The following is a 23,066-nucleotide window of genomic DNA, read 5'->3' as shown; positions in this document are numbered from 1 at the left end:
GAGTGGGAAAGGAAGGTTGAAATGATCTTCGAGTATTATAACTACTCGGAGGAAAAAAAAGGTGTAGTTAGCAGTTTTGGAGTTCAGTGCAATTTTATGGTGGGATCAAGTGATTACTTCACAACGTAGGAGTGGGGGAAGATCAATCAGCACTTGGGAGGAATTGAAGTCATTGATGAGAAAGAGGTTTGTTCCTAGCCATTATTACCGAAAGATCCATCAAAAACTGCAAGGTCTATATCAAGAGTCGAAAAGTGTAGAGGACTATCATAAGGAGATAAAAATACTCATAATTAGGGCCAACGTGGTGGAGGATCGGGAGGCTACCATGGCACGATTCTTGAATGGGTTGAATAGGAAAATTGCCAATGTAATGGAGTTGCAACATTGTGTGGAGTTGGAAGACATGTTGCATGTGACTATGAAGGTAGAGAGACAACTGAAGAGGAAAGGGGCAACTAGGCAGCCATTAGGAATTCCGAGTGTTAATCCATCTTGAAAACCAGGGTGGAACAACAACAACAGAGGTGATAAAGCTGTACCTAAAGGTAGGAATGACTGGCAGAAAGGAAAAGAAGAAAGTGCTAGCAAAACAACACCCAAAACAAATTCACAACCATCAAGGAATCGAGACATCAAGTGTTTCAGATGCTTGGGGTCAGGGCACATTGCTTCTCAATGCCCAAATAAATGGGTAATGGTGTTGTTGGCTAATGGAGAGGTGGTGAGTGAAAGTGAAGGAGAGTTTGAGGACGTGCCTGCATTGGAGGATGTTGAAGAAGAAGAAAAATTGGAGTTTGCTGTTGGGGAATCGTTGGTACCAAGGAGAGCTCTAAACACTTAAGTCAAAGTGGATGATTCGGAGCAGCAGCGAGAAAATATATTACACACACGTTGTTACGTCAACGATAAGGTATGTAGTATGATTATTGATGGTGGGAGTTGCATGAATGTAGCTAGCACAACTTTGGTTGAGAAATTAGGACTAGCATTGTTAAGACACTCTAGGCCTTATAAGTTGCAATGGTTGAATGAAAGTGGGAAAGTTAGGGTGAATAGAAGAGTTTTAATTAATTTCTCAATTGGGAGTTATAGTGACAAAGTAGTATGTGATGTGGTGCCTATGCATGTGGGTCATATCTTGTTAGGAAGACCATGACAATATGATAGAAGGGTCACACATGATGGATATAGGAATCGTTATAGTTTTGTCAAGGATGGAAAGACTATTACTCTTGCGCCATTAACACCGGCACAAGTGTATGGAGATCAAATCAAGCTGAAAAGTGAGGAAGACGAGAGAATAAGAGAGTCGGGAAAAAGGAGAGGCAATAGTGAAACCAACAATAAGAGAGAAAATAGTGAGGTGGCTGAGAGTGGAGAAAAGATAGAGAAGCCGCATGAGCGGAGAGAAAATGAGTCAGTTGAGAGGAGAGAAAAAGAGTCAGCTGAGCGGGAAGAAAAGCCAAAGGTCAACTTCTACGCAAAAGAGAGTGAGTTGAAAAAGGCTATGAGCGATAATAGGCAAATGATATTATTAGTATACAAGGAGTCCCTCTTCAATTTTGAGGATTCTAACACATCCCTCCCTAGTTTGGTTAAGTCTTTATTGCAGGAGTTCGACGATGCGTTTCCTAAGGAGATGCCAAGTGGATTGCCACCAATCAGAGGCATCGAGCACCAGATTGACTTTGTACCCGGAGCTGTCATACCGAATCGACCAGCTTACTGAAGCAATCCCGAGGAGACGAAGGAGCTTCAAAAGCAAGTGGAGAAGTTGATGAGCAAAGGTTATGTCAGGGAGAGCATGAGTCCATGTGATGTACCTGTTTTGCTGGTGCCTAAGAAGGATGGGACTTGGAGAATGTGCGTGGATTGCCGAGCTATCAACAATATCACGGTAAAGTATCGTCACCCAATAGCTACGGCTAGATGATATGCTTGATGAGTTGCATGGTGCTTGCATTTTTAGTAAGATTGATCTTAAGAGTAGATATCATCAAATTCGCAAGCGGGAGGATGATGAATGGAAAACGGTGTTTAAAACTAAGTATGGATTGTATGAATGGTTAGTTATGCCATTTGAACTCACTAATGCACTGAGCACTTTTATGCATTTAATGAACCATGTTTTGCATGCTTTTATTGTAAAATTTGTTGTAGTTTATTTTGATAACATCTTAATCTATAGCAAAAATCTAGATGAGCATTTAGAACATTTAAATTGTGTGCTTATTGTGTTGCGAAAGGAACAACTGTAAGCTAATTTCAAAAAGTGCACATTTTGCATGGATAGAGTTATTTTCCTAAGATTTTTGGTTAGTGCTAATGGGGTGGAAGTCGATGAAGAAAGGATAAAAGCTATAAAAGAATGGCCGACACCTAAGACTATAACTGAAGTTAGGAGTTTTCATGGATTGGCTAGTTTTTATAGGCGATTTGTAAGAGATTTTAGCACCATCACCACACCGTTGACTGAAATAGTAAAGAAGAGTGTAGGTTTCGATTGGGGAGAATCTCAAGAAATTGCATTTAACACAATTAAGGATAAGCTATGTAAAGCACATGTTTTAGCATTACCGAATTTTCATAAAACATTCGAGGTTGAGTGTGATGCATCAGGAATAGGTATAGGAGCAGTGTGCAGTGTTAATGCAGGAAAGGATACCTATTGCTTACTTTAGCGAAAAGTTGAGTGGGGCAATATTGAATTATCTGACATATGACAAGGAGCTGTACTCACTTGTTCGAGCATTGGAAACTTGGCAGCACTACTTATGGCCAAAGGAATTCGTGATACACACCGATCATGAATCTTTAAAACATTTGCGAGGTCAAGGTAAGTTGAACAAAAGACATGCGAGGTGGATGGAGTTTATCGAGACATTTCCCTACGTCATCAAGTACAAACAAGGTAACGAAAATATAGTTGTTGATGCGTTGTCTTGAAGGTACGTGCTTTTAAATTCATTAAGTACTAAATTACTTGATTTCAAACATATTAAGGGCATGTATGAATCTGATTGTGATTTTTCTAATATTTATGCTTCATGTGATAAAGGTGCATTTGATAAATTCTATAGGCATGAAGGATATTTGTTTAGGAAAGATAAGTTGTGCATTCCTAATTGTTCTTTGCGTGAATTATTGGTAAGAGAAGTACATGGGGTGGTTTAATGGGACACTTCGGGGTTCAAAAGACATTAGACATGTTAGGGGAACATTTTTATTGGCCTAAAATGCGACATGACGTGGAACAAATATGTGGAAAGTGCATAACTTGTAAAAATGCTAAGTCTAAGGTTCAACCCCATGTGTTGTATACTCTTTTGCCTGTACCTAGTGAACCTTGGGTAGACATATCCATGGACTTTGTGTTAGGTTTGCCTAGGACCAAAAGGGGTCGGGATTCAATATTTGTAGTGGTCGATAGGTTTAGTAAGATGGCGCACTTCATACCATGTCATAAAACTGACGATGCTCCTAATATTATAGACTTATTCTTTAGGAAAATAGTACGTTTACATGGACTACCTAAAAGTATAGTGTCTGATAGGGACGTGAAGTTTTTGAGTCATTTTTGGCGTGTTCTGTGGAGTAGGTTAGGAAGTAAGTTATTATTTTCTACAACTTGTCACAACTTGTCACCCACAAACAGATGGACAAACTGAGGTAGTTAATCGAACTATGACTCAACTACTTAGGACAGTGATCAATAAAAATCTGAAATCATGGGACGAGTGTTTACCGTTTATAGAATTTGCATATAATCGAGCTACACATTCTACTACTTCGTCTTCTCCTTTTGAAATTGTTTATGGTTTTAATCCACTAACACCTATGGATTTAATGTCTTTGCCTGTGGATGAATGAGGTAGCTTGGATGGGAAACGAAAAGCCGAGATAGTGAAAACACTCCATGAAAAGGTCAGGATGCAGATCGAAGAGAAAGGAAAGTTGATTACATCAAAAGCAAATAAAGGAAGAAGACGCGTTACATTTGAGTTTGGAGATTGCGTCTGGGTGCATTTCAGAAAAGAGCGTTTTCCAGAATAGAGGAAGTCAAAATTGCAACCACGAGGCGATGGACCGATTCAAATCATCGAGAGGATCAATGACAATGCATACAAAGTGGATTTACCTTGTGAGTATAATGTTTCAGCTACTTTTAATGTTGCTGATCTTTCTCTTTTCGATGCAGGTTTAGATTCAAGGACAAATCCTTTCGAAGAGGGAGGGGATGATATGATCCAGGAGTCGAGCCCGATGAAGGCAAGTGCGAGACGAGACCCGTTGATAGTCGATGGCGGACCAATGACGCGATCAAGGGCAAAGCAAGTGAAACAAGCGATGGGATTGCTCATTCAAGAAACCATTGATGGAACCATGTTCGGGACTCAAAATGGAGCAACTTTCATGTTCGGGTCGAAGGCCGAATCAACTTGGATCAATTTGTTATCAAGCGACGAAACCGGAGGCTGAAAATAAGCTTGTGCGACCGCACAGCAAAAACACAATGCGGCCGCATAGTGGCATATCGAAACTTAAATTGGAATTTCTTGTTGAACCATGCGACAGCATGGAAATACACCATGCGGCCGCATAAGCAAAAAAATTGGCGAATTTTCTAATTTTGGCCGAATTTCCTAGTTTCGATAAAATTCTTATGAAATCAAATTATTACCATAATTTGATGGGTTTTGGACGTTTTTACTTATTTGTATAAATAGGAGATTACTTTTCATTGTAAGGACTTTTGACTTTTTGTTTGAATAATATTATAGAGAGAGAATTTGTTCTTTCAATTTCTTGTTCTTCTTGAACAATCTTGGAACTTATCAAAATTCAATTTCTTGTGGTGTTCTAAAAAATCGGATTGTGGGTTCTTTTAATTGTAATCAAGAGATTTTAGGTTCTTCGCTAATCTAGGGTTTCTTGGAGTTCAAGATCCAAAATTGGACTAGAATTGGAGTTCTTGGGTTCCGCATCAATCTCGTTGTGGGTTACAGCTTCATATATTGTTAATAGGACCCTCTCAAGTGCTCTAGGTGATAAAACCCCAGAAGAGCTATGGACAGGGCATGTTCCTGATTATTCTCATTTAAGAATCTTTGGTTGTGCTGCCTATTCCCATCAGAGTATAGGAAAACTTGAACCTAGGGCCCAGAAATGTGTTTTCTTGGGATATCCCGATGGGGTTAAAGGTTATAGAATATGGAGTAAAGAGGTAAAAGGTTTTAGAATCATCACCAGCAGAGATGTTACTTTTGATGAGTCAAAACTGCCTTGTTTAAAAAATAAGGAGCCAAAAGGGCTATCAGGTCATGAAAGGAGTGATAATACCAAGCTGCAGGTGGAGCTTGGCTTACCTACTGAACCTGTTAGTGATGAACATGTGGATGAAGAAGCTGAAACAGCTTCTGGTCCTCTAGAAAATGAAGAGGAAAGTGTTCAAGAAAATCTGGAAAGTTAGCCTGATGAATTGGGAGATTACCAATTAGCTAGAGATAAGACTAGGAGAGAAGTAAGAGAGCCTGTTAGGTGTGGGGATTACCTTTCACTTGCTGTTTTGTCCTATCAAGACTTAGTGTTTAAAGAACCAAAATCTTATGAAGAGGCAATGAGCTGCAAGCAATCTGAGAAATGGCATGCTGCTATGATAGATGAGATGGACTCCTTAATGAAAAATGAGACTAGGACTTTAGTTCCTAAACCTGCAGGTAAGACCCTTGTTGATTGCAAGTAGATCTTTAGTGTTAAGGAGGGAAATATTGAAAAGATGCCCATAAGATTTAAGGCTAGACTTGTAGCGAAAGGATTTACGCAAAAAGAGGGCATAGATTATAATGAGATATTTTCACTTGTGATAAAGTACATAACAATTAGAGTTATGCTTGCTCTTGTTGCTCATTATGATCTTGAACTTGAACAAATGGACGTGAAAACTGTCTTCTTGCATTGTGACCTTGTCTTTAAGTGCTGAATTTGAAATGAAAGACCTAGGACATGCAAAGAGAATTCTAGGAATGGAAATCACTAGGAAAAGGCACCATAGGTTATTGTACTTGAAGCAAACTGCATATATTGAAAAAATGTTGACTAAGTTTGCCATGCATAACTCTAAATCTGTTTCACTTCCATTGGCCAGCCATTTTAAACTTAGTAAAGAGCAATGTCCTGTAGATGAGTCTGACATTAGACAAATGGAAAATGTACCCTATGCTAATGCTGTAGGTTCTGTTATGTACACTATGGTATGTATTAGGCTTGATGTAGCTCATTCTATTAGCACACTTAGTAGATTTATGGCCAATCCAGGACCTGACCATTGGGTTACTCTAAAATGGCTGTTGAGATACTTGAAAGGATCTTCACATGTTGGTTTGATTTTTAGTGCCTGTAATGAAGGTGTTGTACTTAAGGGTTTTGTAGATTCAGATTTTGCCGGAGATAGAGACAATAGGAAATCTACTACTTCTTATATGTTTACTTTGTGTAAAACATGTATTAGTTGGAAATCTCAACTTCAATCTATTGTTGCTTTATCTACTACTGAAGCTGAGTATGTTGCTGCAACTGAAGCAATAAAAGAAGCTTTATGGCTTAAAGGCTTGTTATCTGAAATAAATGAATTGAGTAACCGTGTTGTCTTATATTCAGATAGTCAAAGTGCAATTCACCTATGTAAAAACCCTGTTTTTCATGAAAGAACCAAACATATTGATGTTAGTGGCATTTTATTAGAGATGTTGTTTCTAAAGAACTTATTTTACTTGAAAAAATTGCAACTCAGCTTAATCCAGCTGATGTAGGTATTAAGGTAATACCTTTAAACAAGTTTAAGTCTTGTTTACAAATTTTGAACATTAATGCTGGTTAAGTGTTTTGTTCTGTATAGGTGCTAAGGTTGATGCTTATTGAGAATATTGGGAAGCTGTTTTCTTGAGAAGGATATTTAAATTGTGTTTTGCATTTATTAGGCTTCTTGTATGATCACTGACATCAAGGTGGAGATCTGTTGGGCTGTGATGCCATTTGATCAGTCCAACTAATAGACAGTGATAAAAAGGTCCAATATGGAATCAATAGATAGTCTATTATTAATATACCTAGAAGGCCTACTTAAATCGAGCCCAATATTCAGCCCATGTATCTTAGTCGCTCTTGGACCGTTAGATTAACCCGCTTAATCAACGGTGGATGGTTTTTACTATAAATACGACCCTTTGCTTTGTTTGGCAGCGGGATCATCATTTTCTATTCTCTATTTTTCTCTGCGTCTTCTGGAACCTTCAAGGGCTTCGTCTTTGAAGGTTAGATGTTTCTTAAATTATCTTATGGTGTAATCGTTTAATGTCGAACACACTACACTAATAGTATGTTTGTATGTTAAACTAAATATGATTAGACACTAAAAAGACAAATAAATAAAAGATTGATATATGATTTTATCTTAGTCCTTTGTTAAAAAAATTTATTTCCTTTTCTTAGTTTTTTATTATTAATTTCCATTTGTACCCTTAATTATCAGTTAAGAGTTTAGGGATCAAGTGTGTAATTTCAATGAAGACAAGGATTAGATTTGGTCTACTTTTTTACTTGGTTGTTTTTTATTAAAAAACAAAATTAGGGCCGTTTGATTTTCATTTTTTGACCACAAAAATAAAAAATATAATCGTTATCCATCACATCAAGCCACCATATTTGACTTTCTATCTTTTGTGTGGGTCTCATAACGACTATATTTTTTATTTTCATTTTTAAAAAAAATGAGTATCAAACGAGATTTTAAAGGAATTGTGAAGTTCTCTTTAATCAAATCAATTATTTGGTGTTCACATTCCTAAATTCGTCTGTATTCTTTGTGAATAAGAATATTTTAAGATTTTTCTTTGTTCACATTTATTTCACTCTTTTGGCCACATTGTTCAATCTAGGGTTAATGACTCATATGGTCACTGAACTTTGTAAAGAAATTTCACGGGATCACTGAATATTAAAAATTATTCAAGTTATCACGAACTTTGTAAAAGGTTTATACAGTGTCATTGAACTTTAAAAATCAATCCATTCATCACTAAACTTTAAAAAGGATTTTTACGGAATCACTGAACTTTGCAAAATGTTTCTTAAGTTATTACTGAATTAGTGATCTCCTTAGAAAATTTTTGCAAAATTTAGTGATGAATTAGATGATTTTTAAATGAAAACTTTTTGCAAAATTTAGTGATCTCGTGAAAACCTTTTGCAAAGTTTAGCGACGACTTAAGTGATTTTTAAAGTTCAGTGATCCCGTGAAAACTTTTTACAAAGTTCAATGACGATTTGGGTTATTAACTCTTCAATCTACCCATATTCAGTCCAATTCAATATAACAAATATGCATTTAAATATTCTTCCATTTATTTTCATTGTCGCGTGAAATAGAAATCGAGAAAGAACAATCAAAACCAATGGAAAGCTTAAGTGCTTAACACAAATTTCATTAGAGTGCAAATTACTGCAAAGACATTAATTCCACATATATACAAGGCCATGATAATCAAAAGAAAAAAAATAGTAATAATATTTACAAGAGTCAAGAAACTACTCATAAAAGGATATCACTTTCTTCACACAGAGGATGGACTCATAAGTCTTGAAGATAAGTCAACTCTCCTATTCTACTCATAATTACAGGACACTGATTAGGGTTCTTTATTTACAAAAAGTCCATTTTACCCTCACAAAATCATCGTTTTCTCCCCAAAGAGTCAACGATCCAAAGCACTTAGCACAATCCTGTCCACATAAGTTAGTTCAAGTTAGTGAATTGTACGATAAGCCAAACAAGTACTACTAATTTGCTCTAAATTCAAATAGACGATGTTTTGATCGATGATCAAGTATACAATTGATCGAATCTTGAGTAATGTGTAATCCGGGAATCGTGTAAAAAGGTAAAAGAAGAGATAACTAACCAATCATAACCAGTTGGACTCTTTGGATCAGATTGATGCACTGAGGCTGAGGTTGATTTTCTCCTTGTCAATTTCTTGAAGTTCCCACCTGAAGTGCTTGCTAAAATGCACTCACAAAAAAACCAATATAAAAAATTTGCCCATAAATTTTTATAGCACATTGAATTAAACATATATTAATTTAGCATGAAATGAAATTGATATAGTAGCTGGATGATATTATGGTAGTTTGAATTTTTTTATCTTTTAGTAAAAGAATAGAGATGTGTTTAAACTGAAATTTACGAAAACTTTTATCAAAAGCTTTTTCAACAAATTTCTAAATATTAAATAACATTGTTTTTGAGTAGCGATGACATAATAATCCATCTTGAATTCCTTGAACGTACCTCGAATATTTGTATTTTTTCATTTTTGTTTTTAAACTTAAATGTGATTAAAAATAAATATTAATTAAATAGTATTATAAATGAAATTATCTTAATCCCACCTCGTCTCGCCTTACTTCCCAGAAATCTCCTATGATTAAAGACAAAAATGGTAGTCCTAGCACTACATCGTGGTCGTCCTTTCTTTTGTATAAAAAAAAAATCAAAGAATAGAGTTCCATGTTTGTTGGAGATATTATGATTTCAATCAAAGTCAACAATTAATTTCAACCACGTATTTTGTAAGATTCGTAACTTTTCATCAAATTTTATCAAAATCTGCTAAAAATTCGATTTGAATCCCTACCAAATGAGAACCTAATATAATGATCATGTATTATTTATTCTATTTTTCTACTAAATTCTTTCCAATCATACTACATGTACAACATTTATCGACAATATTGGTTGATAACTACACACTTGATACCATCACATCCATCCATTTTAAAAATTGTTAAAAACTAATTTTATATCAATGGTTCAAATTTTAACAACACATGATTGTCAATCACGATTGTGCAACTAACTTTATTGAGTTTTTTATAGGTCTTACCCAGTATACCAAGCTCACCCCTAACTAATAGAACCACAAAAGGTCCATGCAAGGGGTAGTAAAACTGAATTCTTACGTGAAAATGGCGATGTGGGAGTGCTGGAACTAGCGGGAGAATTCGGGACCGATCCAGAGTCAAGAGAAGAATTAAGGTTATGCGGCGAGCCAGGGGTGGTTCGGAGAACAGTGATGCTCCGAGTAATCGGGATTTGATCATCAAGTGGTGGAGGAATTACAACATACGGCGGAGCAGCCGTGGATCTAGTCGCCGCGGCGGATAAAGAGTTGTATTTTCGGAGTTTTCCAAGGCCGGAATCTGGCGTTGGTCCGGCAAGCGTTTCGTCCCAAAGCTTATGAAGAAAACCCATGATTTTAACTATGAAAATGAATTAAAACTGTTTTTTTTTAATAGTTTTTTTAAGAAAAAAAATTCTTTTGTAACAACCGAAAAAAGATGATGTTTCACCAGTTTCAGGCGTGAAAAAACGGTGGTGGAGCAGCACCTGTTATACGACTGTTACAAAGAAGGAAGGAGGAGGAGAGAGAAACTAAGCCTGTTTGATGTAATCTGATTTTATTGTGATAAAATGGAGAGAGAAATTAGGGTTCTTATAGAGAGAGAATGGAGAATTTAGGTTTAAAAAAATGTATGGGTTATGGATAATGTATGGCTCCGGCTAATATGGCTTTGTTTGAAGCCGTTGAAAATTTATTGGACATTCAAATCTTGACAAAACAAAAGTAGGATAAACCAATCAATTTTGTGAGAAAATATGATTGTCCAATGGTTATTGGTTAAGAAGTTAGTTAAAAGCATGTTTGAGAGTTGTTTATAATTCATTTAAATTACAAAATATATGGATGAGCGTTGAATAAGTTACTAATATTTTTGAGTTTCACGAAACATGTGGATAAAATATATAAGTAATAAAATTACTTATTTGTCCCTTGTATTCTTAAATAAGAAGAAAAAATACAAATTTTGACTAGATATATGTCCTTCATGAAAAGACATGCAAATAATTTATTTTTTTTCACAAAAACTATTATTAGGAGCATGATCTATTAATTAATAGAGGCTAATGATAGGAATACGATGAAAAAGTTAGGAATATAAATGTGAATAAATAAAAGTTAAGGTACATTTAATACAATTAAAATGCGTTGCATTTTATTAAGAATTAGCATGTAGGACTGAATTTTACAAGTATATTTGAATAAGTTATTTTTATTGTTACTCATCGTCTAGAGGTAATTCCTTACCATCTTCATGGGATTAAATCTTGAATTTTGGTGAAGTGGAAATGTTGGGGAGATCGCGAAAGTGAATATTTTTGCATTTTTTTGTTAATTCATTATTCATTCTAGAACATGCTACGTTTGTACTTGTCTACTTATTCTTTATGTTAAAACAATTAATGAAACTATTAATTCAATTGAATTACCTAACGAATTTGGTTGACAACCTCCTAGCTTTAATTAATTCAATGGCACAAAGATATTATGCCACTACATTTTATGACCATCAAGTTTCACAGTGGTTCATAGTAATTAACATATTTATTGTTTGGTTTCAAAAGAATATAAATCTTGAAAATAATTCAAATCTCTCTCTATCCTTACAATATTGCAGAAGAATTATATTCACTAAATTTCCAAAAAAATAAAAAAAAAAACACACAAAAAGGTAGAATCATGCTATATTGACATAATGTTACATAATACTTTATCCTTAAACTGTTTTAAATACATTCAATTTTTATCCAATCATATCTGATCAACTAACATTATGTCATTTCATCTATTAACCACTTTCTATCAAAGTGACATAACGTAAAAAAGTAACTATCTTATCTAATAGTCGACACATTGGATCACTAGGAATAATAGCTTTGAAGGAAAATATAAACTATATTTTTGCCATACTTAAACAATTTAATCCATGAAAATCAATTTGCATAAATATTAGGCTCTTGTTTGATCCTCATTCTTTTCAAAATATATTTTTTCTCTTATTTTTAATCACACATTCTTCAATAAAATAATATTACATGTAAATTTAAAATTTTTTCTTACTTTTTAATAACACATTTTCATCAAAATAGTATTTCAAAATGCTTTTTGGCTAAAAAAAAAAAGAAGAAAAAGAAAAAATATAACCCAAACAGGCTCCTAAGTAGTGAAGCCGAGCTGACCAAGAATAACTCGAACAGAACTGGAGAAGGTGACTTGGTCATCCGTATCCGAACTCCATTACTTTTGGACACGTCATGGGATAAGGTTGAAAGTTGGAACTTTTTGGTTTAGGAGGCCCCACATACAGTCACGTGATTGGGATGGTCCACCCTTGAACCAGTGTTAATAATTGAATTAGATGGGCCGGACTAATCGATTTGAATCATTGAATGTAAACGCCAAAACTGATTGGGTCATAGTAAATTAGAAAAACCGGTCAAAATCGGAAGATTTGATAAATGGTAAAATAAAGGAAATTTGTATTTTTTGTCCTCAATTTTATCTTTGTGAAATGTAATAAATTTATTCTTAACTTTTTTTAGCGGTGAACATGATTCCGTTTGACTTTGATTTCAAGAGAACAGAACCAAACCATGAACCAATGATTTTTTTAATATTGTAACCAAATGATTTCTTTATTTTTTATTTTTCTTTTAAGATATGGATCCAAACCAGAACCAAATAGCTCTCAACTCTAAACAAAGCCATTATTATTATTATTATTATTTTTTGTAGAATCGATGGTATGGTTCTGGTTTGGTCCGATTTGATTTGATCATTTGATCCACCCCTACTTTTTTTAATATAATTTGTCTTCAACCTTTTCAATTATATAAGAATTATTGAAAAGTTATAATTTTTTTTAAAAAATCAGTAAAAAAAAGAAATAAATTGGTTGTGGAGTATCATAACTTTTCAAAAAATACAAATAAATCCAACAACCAAGCTCAACACCTATCCCACTCCATCCCAAGTCGCAACTATCATCACTCCCCAAATGCAACAACGCCGATCAACGACACCACCATAAAAAAAAGTTAATTTACGAAAAATATCAAATAATAAAAATATGTTTGTATAAAAAAAATTAGCAGTCTATATCACAGCCTAGTGGCGATGATAATTCTGAGATATATAGTCCTATTTTTTTTTTTTAACCTTTTTTTTTTTTTTTTGTGAATTAATTTTCTATTGTTGTGGTAGTGATGCCTCATATGACGTGGTCGCATTTATGGAGGTTGTATTAAGATGAAAATTTTTAAATTCCATTTTTATCTATAATTATTTTAGATGAGATTTATTTATTCTTTTTCAAAAGATATATATGGAACTCCAAGTGAAAATTTTCCTTATTTTTGTTGTTTTACAACTTTGTTTTATTTCAATGTCATATAATGGCTAAAATGAACAAAATGATGAATTTCGCTACGAAACTGAAATATTGAGTTATAATTATGCTAAAGAAAGATTGAGAATATATTTTTTTTATGCATTTCACAAGTGTTGGGAACGAAAAGTTCAAATTTCCCTAAAATAAAAAAATAAATAAATAAATTCTGTGGGGATATTCCATAATTAATTAATATAAAAATACCAAAGTAAAGTAAAATGGGAAACTTCATTTTGCTCACGATAATCATCAACTTCCTTGGCAATCAACAACCAACCAACTTGTCGTCCTTCATTGCCGGCATTGATTGTCACTAATTATCTATTCAAGTGATGTATCTGTTTGTAACTTTTAGCTCCCGTTTGATGGTCTTATTGAGAAACAAATGATGTTTTAAATAATAATTTTTTTGAAAATGTATTATTAAAAAGTAAATAAAAGTTTTGGATTTACATATAAAAATATTTTTCTATGTAAATGTTTGATTAAAAATGAGTATGTGCTGTAAATTGTAAGTTTATTAGCTTATGACAATTGCATTCCTGCAACCGTATAAATTATTATTATTATATCCCTGATTCTTCCTTATAAATATAAGATTTTGATTCTTAATAAAATACATACAAATCTATTAATTTTTATTTTCTATTTTCTTTTTCTCTCTTTTCAAAACACGTTATAAGCACGATAACTTTATTTATTTTTAATTCAAAGTCCAGTATTCTTTGTGAGAAAAAAGAGGTGAAAATACTTCGCTTATGTTTCAAAGGAAACTTCAACTTTAATTCATGTTCATATAACAAATGAATTCGATGAAGGTAATAAAATCTTTCATAATGCATGACCTCCTCGAGTAAAATGCATCTATAATGGCCCCATTTCTGTTTCTTCCCAATTTCGTTCTTGATTTTATAAATCGTAATTGTGTGTACTTGTTTCTTTAATTGTGTCCTTCATGTGTTTCATATATTTTGTACTTGTGTTTTTATTACTTTTGTGGCATGCAACAACAGCAACAACAACAATAATAATAATCATAATGGTGCACTTGATATTTTAGTTGCTCAAGTATCGTTATTAATTTTTTGAAGTAGATAGAACATATGCATATTCTAATTAAACTCTCTTCATCAATTATACGTAATATGTACGTTTATGGTGATTGTTAATATTCTGTGTCCTTAATCTAATTAAATATTTTGACATGTAGTAGTACGACATTATAATTAATATTTCAGAAAATATTAATTATAAATTTATGTATTATAAATAATTTATTGTTGCTCCGAAAGTTGTACAACATTACAATTAATATTCTTAAAAAATATTACTTGCTTCTAAAAATCATAAATTATAATTTTCAATCTTCTAGGAGAATATTAGCATATTGTTCTTGAAGAAACAATAGTGAAATACAACGTGCTCCCAAAGTAGCACGTGTTTCAAAGAACAAATTATTTTAAATTAGTGTTTATCCCTGAAAGAAAACACATAACTTTTGTCATGTTGATATTGACTACTTGATTAACTATTATATGATATTTAATCATATTTTTCAAAACTGAAAATATTTTCTTTTGCTTTATTGTGTAGTTAATCAAATGGAAAATATCACAAAACTTGAATTTGCTACACTAAATATATCTAACAAAAATTATCTATCATGAGTACTAAATACTGATATTCATCATGTCTCAAAAGGTTTGAGAGAGACAATAAAAAAAAAAAAAAAGGAAACAATGAACCTCAACAGAATCATGCAAAAGCACTCATGTTCCTTTGTCATCATCTTTGCGATAGACTGAAAATGAATATCTCACTTTAAAGATCCGTAGGTTCTCCAAAAAAATTTTAACTAAAAGGTTTTATTTACGAATGACTATAGTCCTCTCCAAAGCCTGCTATGAGTGAATGCACTTTCATTTGTAAAACTTCAACACTGTTAGTGAACACAATTCTGCACTGTTTAAAATATGTTCAAAATTGACTTCATATAAAGAAAAATCATTGATGCAAATATGTTAAAAAAAACTTTTTTCATCTGTTACGCCTCAAATGTGTACCTACAATAGCAATATCGTGAGCGTAGTTTCAAAAAGTGCTCAAAACTCATATATTGTCTACTTATAGCTGAATAAAATAATGAACTAGTGATGAAAAATTATGGGGTTACGTCCAACTGTATTGTACCATTTGTCTGAAACAAATGATATTGCATTGCCTGAAACAAATGCAACATCCAAACAAGGACATAAATATGGACGCAGACGTGCAAGTGGAATAAATCATAGACGAAATAATCAACAAACCTTTCAGCAATAAGACAACAATTTCAAAAGATACAAAACAAATAAAAGTAATGCATCCAAAAGGAGCACGAAGAAAATTATTTTAGATGTAGAATGAAAAGGTTATTGGACAGTACTTGTCGTACGACAAAATATTTTGTGAATCTTTACAAAAAATCAATCGAGGGAAAGGAAAATGTGGAGAGAAATTTTGTTGATTATGATCATACAATTGACGTGATTCATTTGAATGTCTCCAATTTCTTTACTAATCCAATTGAGAATTTTAACCATTTAATTGGGAGTGACGTGATAGAGGATATAGATTAATTTGCATTCTCGTGTTTTCCTTTGTTTTAATAATTCAATTTGAAATATGTTTTTTACTTTTCACCAAAATTTAAAACTCTATTATGCACCATTAATATTAAATTATGTTTACTTCTTTAAATTTAAATTCAAAATTTTTTAAATATATCAATTTTTTTATATTTATAAATTTATGATGGATTGTTAAGATATCTGCTTGATTGATAGTGCAACTACACATACAATTCTTCTAGAAATTTTGTTTTTGGACTTAACATTAGTAAAAAATAATGTCAATACGAAATCAAGTTTACTGAATATCGTTGAAAACTCCAAAAGAGATTGTATTATTTTACCAAATAATATAAAATTATATATTGATGATTCATTTTATTCTAGCAAATTCAGTAAAAATTTGCTTTGTTTTAAAGATATCTGCTATAATGGATATTACATTTCGACGATGCAAGAAAAAAAATGTTGAATATCTTTGCTTAAATTTTATTGTATCTAACTAGATGCAGATAAAGGAAAAATTTCATACACTCTCATCTGGCATGTATTAGATATTTATAAAAATAGTTGAATCAAATATTGTCAAAAATCAGAAGTTTGTTAACTCAAAAAATTTTATACTTTGACATGATCGATTTGGACATCCAGGAGCTTTAATAATATGTAGGATAATAAATAACTCACATAGACATCTTTCAACGAACCGAACTATTCTTTTATCTAATGATTATTCGTGTGTAGTTTGTACAAAGCAAGTTAGTCATTAGACATTCGACTACAAAGGTCAATATTAAATCTTTAACTTTTTGAAAAAAAAATTCATGGAGATATATGTGGTCCAATACACTCACCATGTAGACCATTTTATTATTTTATGGTATTAATTGATTCTTTTGCTAGATGGTAACGTGTTTGCTTACATCCATTAAAAATGTAGCATTTGCTAGACTACTTGCTCAATTATAAAATTACGAGCACAATTCTTTGATTACTCAATCAAAACTATTCGTCTTTACAATGTTGATAAATTTAGATCAGCTTTCGAAAATTATTGTATGTTAATTAGCATTGTTATTGAATATTCAGTTGCGCAAGTCCATACACAAAATGGTTTAGCGAAGTCATTTATTAAACGTCTACAACTTATTATTGGACCATTATTTATGAAAACAAAACTCCCAACTTCTACTTGGAATCATGTCATATTACAGTTACGTCATTGGTTTGTATCAGACCAACTACATGTTATCAATATTCACCTTTACAACTGGCATTTGGTAATGAACCTAATATTTCTCACTTACGAATTTTTGGTTGTTCTGTTCAAGTCCCTATTTCATTCCCAATATACTAAAATGGGTTCCAAAGAAAACTTGAGATTTATATGGGTATTGATTTACCATATATTTTTAGGTATCTTGAACCTTTAATGGGTAATTTATTTATTGCAGGTTTTGCATATTGTCATTTTGATTAAATGAATTTTCCAACTTTAGGAGGAGAAAAAACTACATTATGAAAAACAAGGTAGTATTTATTGGAATGAATCGACTCTATCGAGCAAGAGGTTGAAAAATCATTCATTTACAACAAGTTGTAAATCAATTGCCTGATATATTTGTTGACAAAAAAAGTGAGAAAGTCATATATTCCAATAGAAAATATTTTAGCAAAAATTGATGTTTTTATAGGAAAATTTATTGTGTAACAAATGAATCTCAAATACACTAGAAGCGTGGTTGACAAGTTGGTTCAAAAAACTCTACATCCCGAACAAGAAAAATACAAGAGAAAAACAAAAAACTTAGGAAGAAGTAACATTACAAAAGATTGATCAATCAAATATTGAAAAAATGGTTCATGAAAAATTACAAATAATTGAAAATAATGAGATTTTAATAAATTATATGTTTTTTCATAAATTATGGAAACGAAATAATATTGTTATAGACAATATTTTAGCCTTTAATGTGGCTCTTGTTATTATGGAAAATGAGAATCGTGAACTACAGTCTGTTAAAGACTATCAAAATAGAAATGATTAGCCTAAATTGAAAGAACTCACACAAACAAAATTGAATTTCTTAGAGAAACGAAAAGTATTGAGACCTGCAGTTCAAATACTTGAAAATGTAATCATTGTAGGATACAAATAGGTTTTTGTAATAAATAAAAATGAAAATAATGAAATTACAAGATACAAACTCCAACTCGTAGCTTAATGTTTCTCACAAAGACCTGAAATTGATTATGAGGAAACATATTCTCCCGTAATGGATACCATCACATTCAAAATTTTAATTAGTTTGACTGTGTCACAAAAGCTCAATATACACCTTATGAATATAGTAACTACCTATTTATATGGTTCACTTGATAATAACATATATATGAAAATCTCCAAAGGAACTAAAGTGCCAGAACAAATTATATATGCCCAAAATCATGTTTTAATTAAACTGCAAAGATCATTATATGAAATAAAACAATTCGGACGAATGTGGTATAATCGCCTTAACGAATATTATATTGAACGAGGATTATAAAAATGGTGATATCTGCCCATGTGTTTTCGTAAAGAAAAACAAATATTGAATTTGTAGTTTATGTTGATAATATAAATTTAATTGGAACTTCTGAAAAGCTCAAAAAATAGTAGATTATTTGAAAAATACGTTTGAGATAAAAGATTTAGGAAAAATCAAACTTTATCTCAAGTTACATATTGAAGATTTCACGGTATGATCATTTGTCTGTCAATCTACATTTACAGAAAAAGTTATAAAAATGTTTTTATATGGATAATTCACATCCATTAGCATCATCTAACATATTCAATCATTTGATGTGGGAAAAAAAATTCATTTTGTTTACTTGAAAATGGAGAAAATATTTTTGGTCCTAAAGTATCATATCTTAGTGCAATTGAAGTATTAACTTTACCTTGCAAATTGCACTTGACCCAATATATTTTTTTCTGTAAATCTCTTTACAAAATATAGCTTTATACCAATTCAAAGATGTTGAAATGATGTTAAACATATTTTTCGTTACCTAAAGGGTACTATTGATTTGGAATTATTTTATACTCAAAGGTCAGAATCTGCTTTAGCAAGATATGTAGATGTAGGTTATCTTTTTGACCAGCATAAAGTTGAATCACAAACGGGGTATGTGTTTACACGTGGAGGAATTGTTGAAAATTTACTCAATCACGTACATTGAAAAATAATATAATTTTAATTCCCACTAAAGATTTACTTTTTGTTTAGATAAAAATGGTGATAGGGATTATACTTTTTTGTTGATTCTGCAAACTCCTTTACTAATATTATAACACGAACAATCACGATCTGAAATCCAGAGTTGTCCAATCTCAAATGAAAATTCACATAAGGAACAAGATTGAGAGAACTAAGGTTTTTCTTTGCTTGTACTAGCAAAAATATGAATTGTATTCTCCTCTAAATTTTTCAAACCCTATTAAAATATGAATTGTATTCTCCTCTAAATTTTTCAAACCCTATTAACATAAGTCCAGATGGGATTGGCTTGTTTCTTAACTTAACCCGGTCAAATATTTAATTAATTCAATTAATTAAATTTGATCCATTAATTAATTATCCATCACTTGTCAATTAATTAATTGATAAATCTCATTTTTCTAGTTCTCATTTTATGTGTGACCCATTAAGTTCTCAATTCCAATGTCTAACGACGTGAATTATTATTTTGATCCAATCAAAATCGATGAATTAAAATACCCTTTTTTAATTTATCACCAAATCACATACGTCGTCCCAGATTAATATCTAACAATGTGTCGAAAAATATATGTGACGAAAAATGTCATATGGTATGAAAAAACTAAACTTGTTCGTTTACTGTGAAACTATAATCCTTTCGTCAGTATGATCCGATCAATTATGAGATATGAATATGTGTCAATGTCAATTATCGATCATATATTTCATCTTTTCGACTTATAAGTGCACATTGGCTAAGAATTTCGTTATCAACTTAACTGAATGAAATATAAATTATAATCTCTTACTATTCGAGAGTGACGAATCCTCTATTGATCATTTACAACTTTCATATGATTCTTAATATACACGAATGATGTCGTATTAGCGGCACTTGACAGTGTAACATCCAACATCACCAAAGTATGACTATCCTTATGTAAGACACTTTAATGACCTCAAGTCTAATGACCAATTTCACTACTAAATGTTAGAGATTAATTATCGATAATCAGATCGTTATCCATGTGAAATCTCCTCAATGGGTTCTTAATGTTTTGTTCTATAACAAAATATCCACGTATTCATTTAAGTGTCACCATACTTTAGCTCATAAGATTAGTTACTTACTTTACAAATAAGAAATGTCACACGTGATGGTCTATTCGTAATAACGATCATATCTTATTATTACTTAGGACCATGAATGATTTGAGATTCAGTCATAAGTAATTTGTATCTCACGATCACAACTCTTTGTAATTAACAAATTATTATGATTTGAATTTACGGACTCTATTATTTAATTTAATAGAACATTAATTAACAATAGATTTGCCATAGAATTACATTAATTATATATATTAAAAGTGTTTTATGTCCAAAATTGATTGGATTTAGGGCATAATACTTACAGGAAAAACTATATTATGGAAATATATGAAACAATCATTAACAGCAACATCCTCAAATTATTTTGAAATTATTGTGATCTATGAAGCGGGTGGAGAATGTGTTTAATTGAAAAACATGACCCATTATGTCCAAGAATCATGTGGATTAATTTCAACGAAAGCTAGTCTAACAATTTTATATGAAAACAATGTAGCTTGTATTACATAACTCAAAGGAGGCTATATCAAAGATGATAGGACGAATCATATTTCTCCAAAATTCTTTCAAACACATGAGTTTTAGAAGAATGTCGAAATTGATATTCAACAAATTCCGTTAAGTGGCAATGTTACTGGTTTATTCACACAAGCACTAGCGACATCTACATTTAAGAAGTTGGTTCATAAGATTGGAATACGTTAGTTCCAAAATTTTTAGTGATCAACATAAGGGAGTGTTTATTCCACTCGATTTTCCTAACAAAGTTTTAATGAGACAACATTTATTTTTAATACTCTAAAATAACTGCATTATTTTTATTTAAAGGAAGACAATGGCACAGTCAGAATTTTTTATTTCAAGACGATGATTATTGAATCAACATTTATTTAAATAAATCACTTCTAATTAGAGGCAACTTAAACATAGTCCATGTCTTTAGAGGATGTACACATAAGTTGGAGAGAGATTAGAGTTGCAATTCGAACGCAAAAAGTAAAGCATAGTTCCAATTCTCTCGTTTAATTGATCTCTACAATTTTAAATTTTCGTAACGAAAAAAACTCGAGTGTGATTATTGACAAAATTATTAGATATACATCTAAATTTAGTTTCTTGAGAGCCATCTTGTATTGTATTTGAAATATAGTAACATTTTGCTTAATATCAAGACTTCATTCTAGGTTTTAAACCCATTCTATTTTTGCAAGTTCAACAAGCAGAATGAGTACTAGATATAAGAATATTTTTTTCATCTAAATGATGTATATTGAACTTATTTCTTTGTATATCCATACAAAAAAGTGTAATATTTCAATGGGAAGCTAAAAGACTTGCAGCAATTATTAAAACAGAATGATATATGAAACTAAAATAGGAATGATAGCATCATTGGCCTTCCCACTTATTTCCATCATAACAAATTGATCTCCATCTTTTTTCAACTTTATGTTCCTAATCTTTTAACTTTATAACAATTTAGTTTTGTCGACACTTTTCAGTCTAGATTAAAAGGCTAAATACTGTAAAAATAATACTATTGAGACTTGCGATTCTAACTTAAAAATATCAGCCTTCTTAAGATGAGTAGCTCAAACTCTCATATTTTAACCTAAATTTCAATAATTAGTCGATATGAAATTTATTTCTTCATTTTTTATCAAAAATTGAAAAATGTGAGAATTACTTTTTTTAATTTTCTAGTAAAACATATTTCAAGGTTGTCAACATGCATTAGTTAATAATGATGACCCAAAAAATAAAAATTTGGGAACAAGAATGATATTTCTTGCATTCAAACTGTACAAGCAAGTTGGCTTCAAGCAATCAACATCGCAATAAACTAAAATGTTCTATTCATGCTTTGTCAAACAAGTCATTAAATTCTAAAACCTAACGTGAAAATTACAAATTATATCATTATCTCTTTTATTTCAACACACAATTTATTAATTAACTCGCCTAGTCTTGACCAGATCAATATAACGCGTGTGTCGCCTACATAATGTCATCATTTCGATACAATGTCATGCTTACCTTACTTTTAAATTGGTGAAATTTTAATTTAATTCCACTTGCATCTTGAATCTTGTGCACTTTGAATGGTTCTTGTTGCTAAAATGATTACAGCTACAAATCCATGAAAATTTAACAGAATTTAGCAACTAGTACTTTCTTTAAATCTTGGAATCATTTAAAACCCATTATATAATTATATTTACATTGGATTTAATCTAAAGAAAATGCTATTTTTATTTCAAGTTGTAATAAATAATCTTGAAAGAGTAGAAGCAAAAGTTGCACAAGTGGGCGGGCATTTGTGCCATTGAAAAGTCTTTCGGCAACTTGCCAGAATACCAGGTAATAACAACCGTCTGAAACTTGGTTTCAACATCGACCCAAAAAAAAATTTAAAAAAAAAAAAAAAAAAAAAGAAAAACACAATAGTCAAAGGTCGGACTGACATTGAATCCCACACTCATTCTCTAAATCGTTTCTTCTCCACAATCATTAACTTGAACAATACTACTCGTTCACTAACACAATTACCCTAATACATCAAATAACCACCTATAATATATTTGCTACGTAAGACGATTGCCGTAGTGAACAACTACAAGTAATATTATTCTTTCAACCCACACACTTTAAATAGAATAATTTTACAAGTAAATTCATATCTTTCTACTATTTTTTTTTAACCACGTTCTAAAAATAATAATAATAATAAATAAATAAAAGTCAA

General features: G+C 31.6%; 1 protein-coding gene across 1 annotated transcript; it reads right to left on the bottom strand.

The window, feature by feature from the left end:
• Nucleotides 1-8,456: 8,456 nt before the first annotated feature.
• On the bottom strand, nt 8,457-10,534 carry LOC111367668 (dormancy-associated protein homolog 4-like). The gene is made up of 3 exons (XM_022988655.1): nt 10,021-10,534; nt 8,961-9,060; nt 8,457-8,781 (listed from the first exon to the last, which is right to left on the bottom strand). The coding sequence occupies exons 1-3, from the start codon at nt 10,310-10,312 to the stop codon at nt 8,754-8,756; spliced, it is 420 nt and encodes a 139-aa protein (XP_022844423.1). The 5' UTR covers nt 10,313-10,534; the 3' UTR covers nt 8,457-8,753.
• Between the last annotated feature and the right edge of the window lie 12,532 nt (nt 10,535-23,066).

This window comes from Olea europaea, chromosome 18 (genome assembly GCF_002742605.1).
Source record: "Olea europaea var. sylvestris chromosome 18, O_europaea_v1, whole genome shotgun sequence".
NCBI lineage: Eukaryota > Viridiplantae > Streptophyta > Magnoliopsida > Lamiales > Oleaceae > Olea > Olea europaea.
Note: the sequence above shows the minus strand (reverse complement) of the source record. Positions and strands in the feature narration are given on the sequence as shown.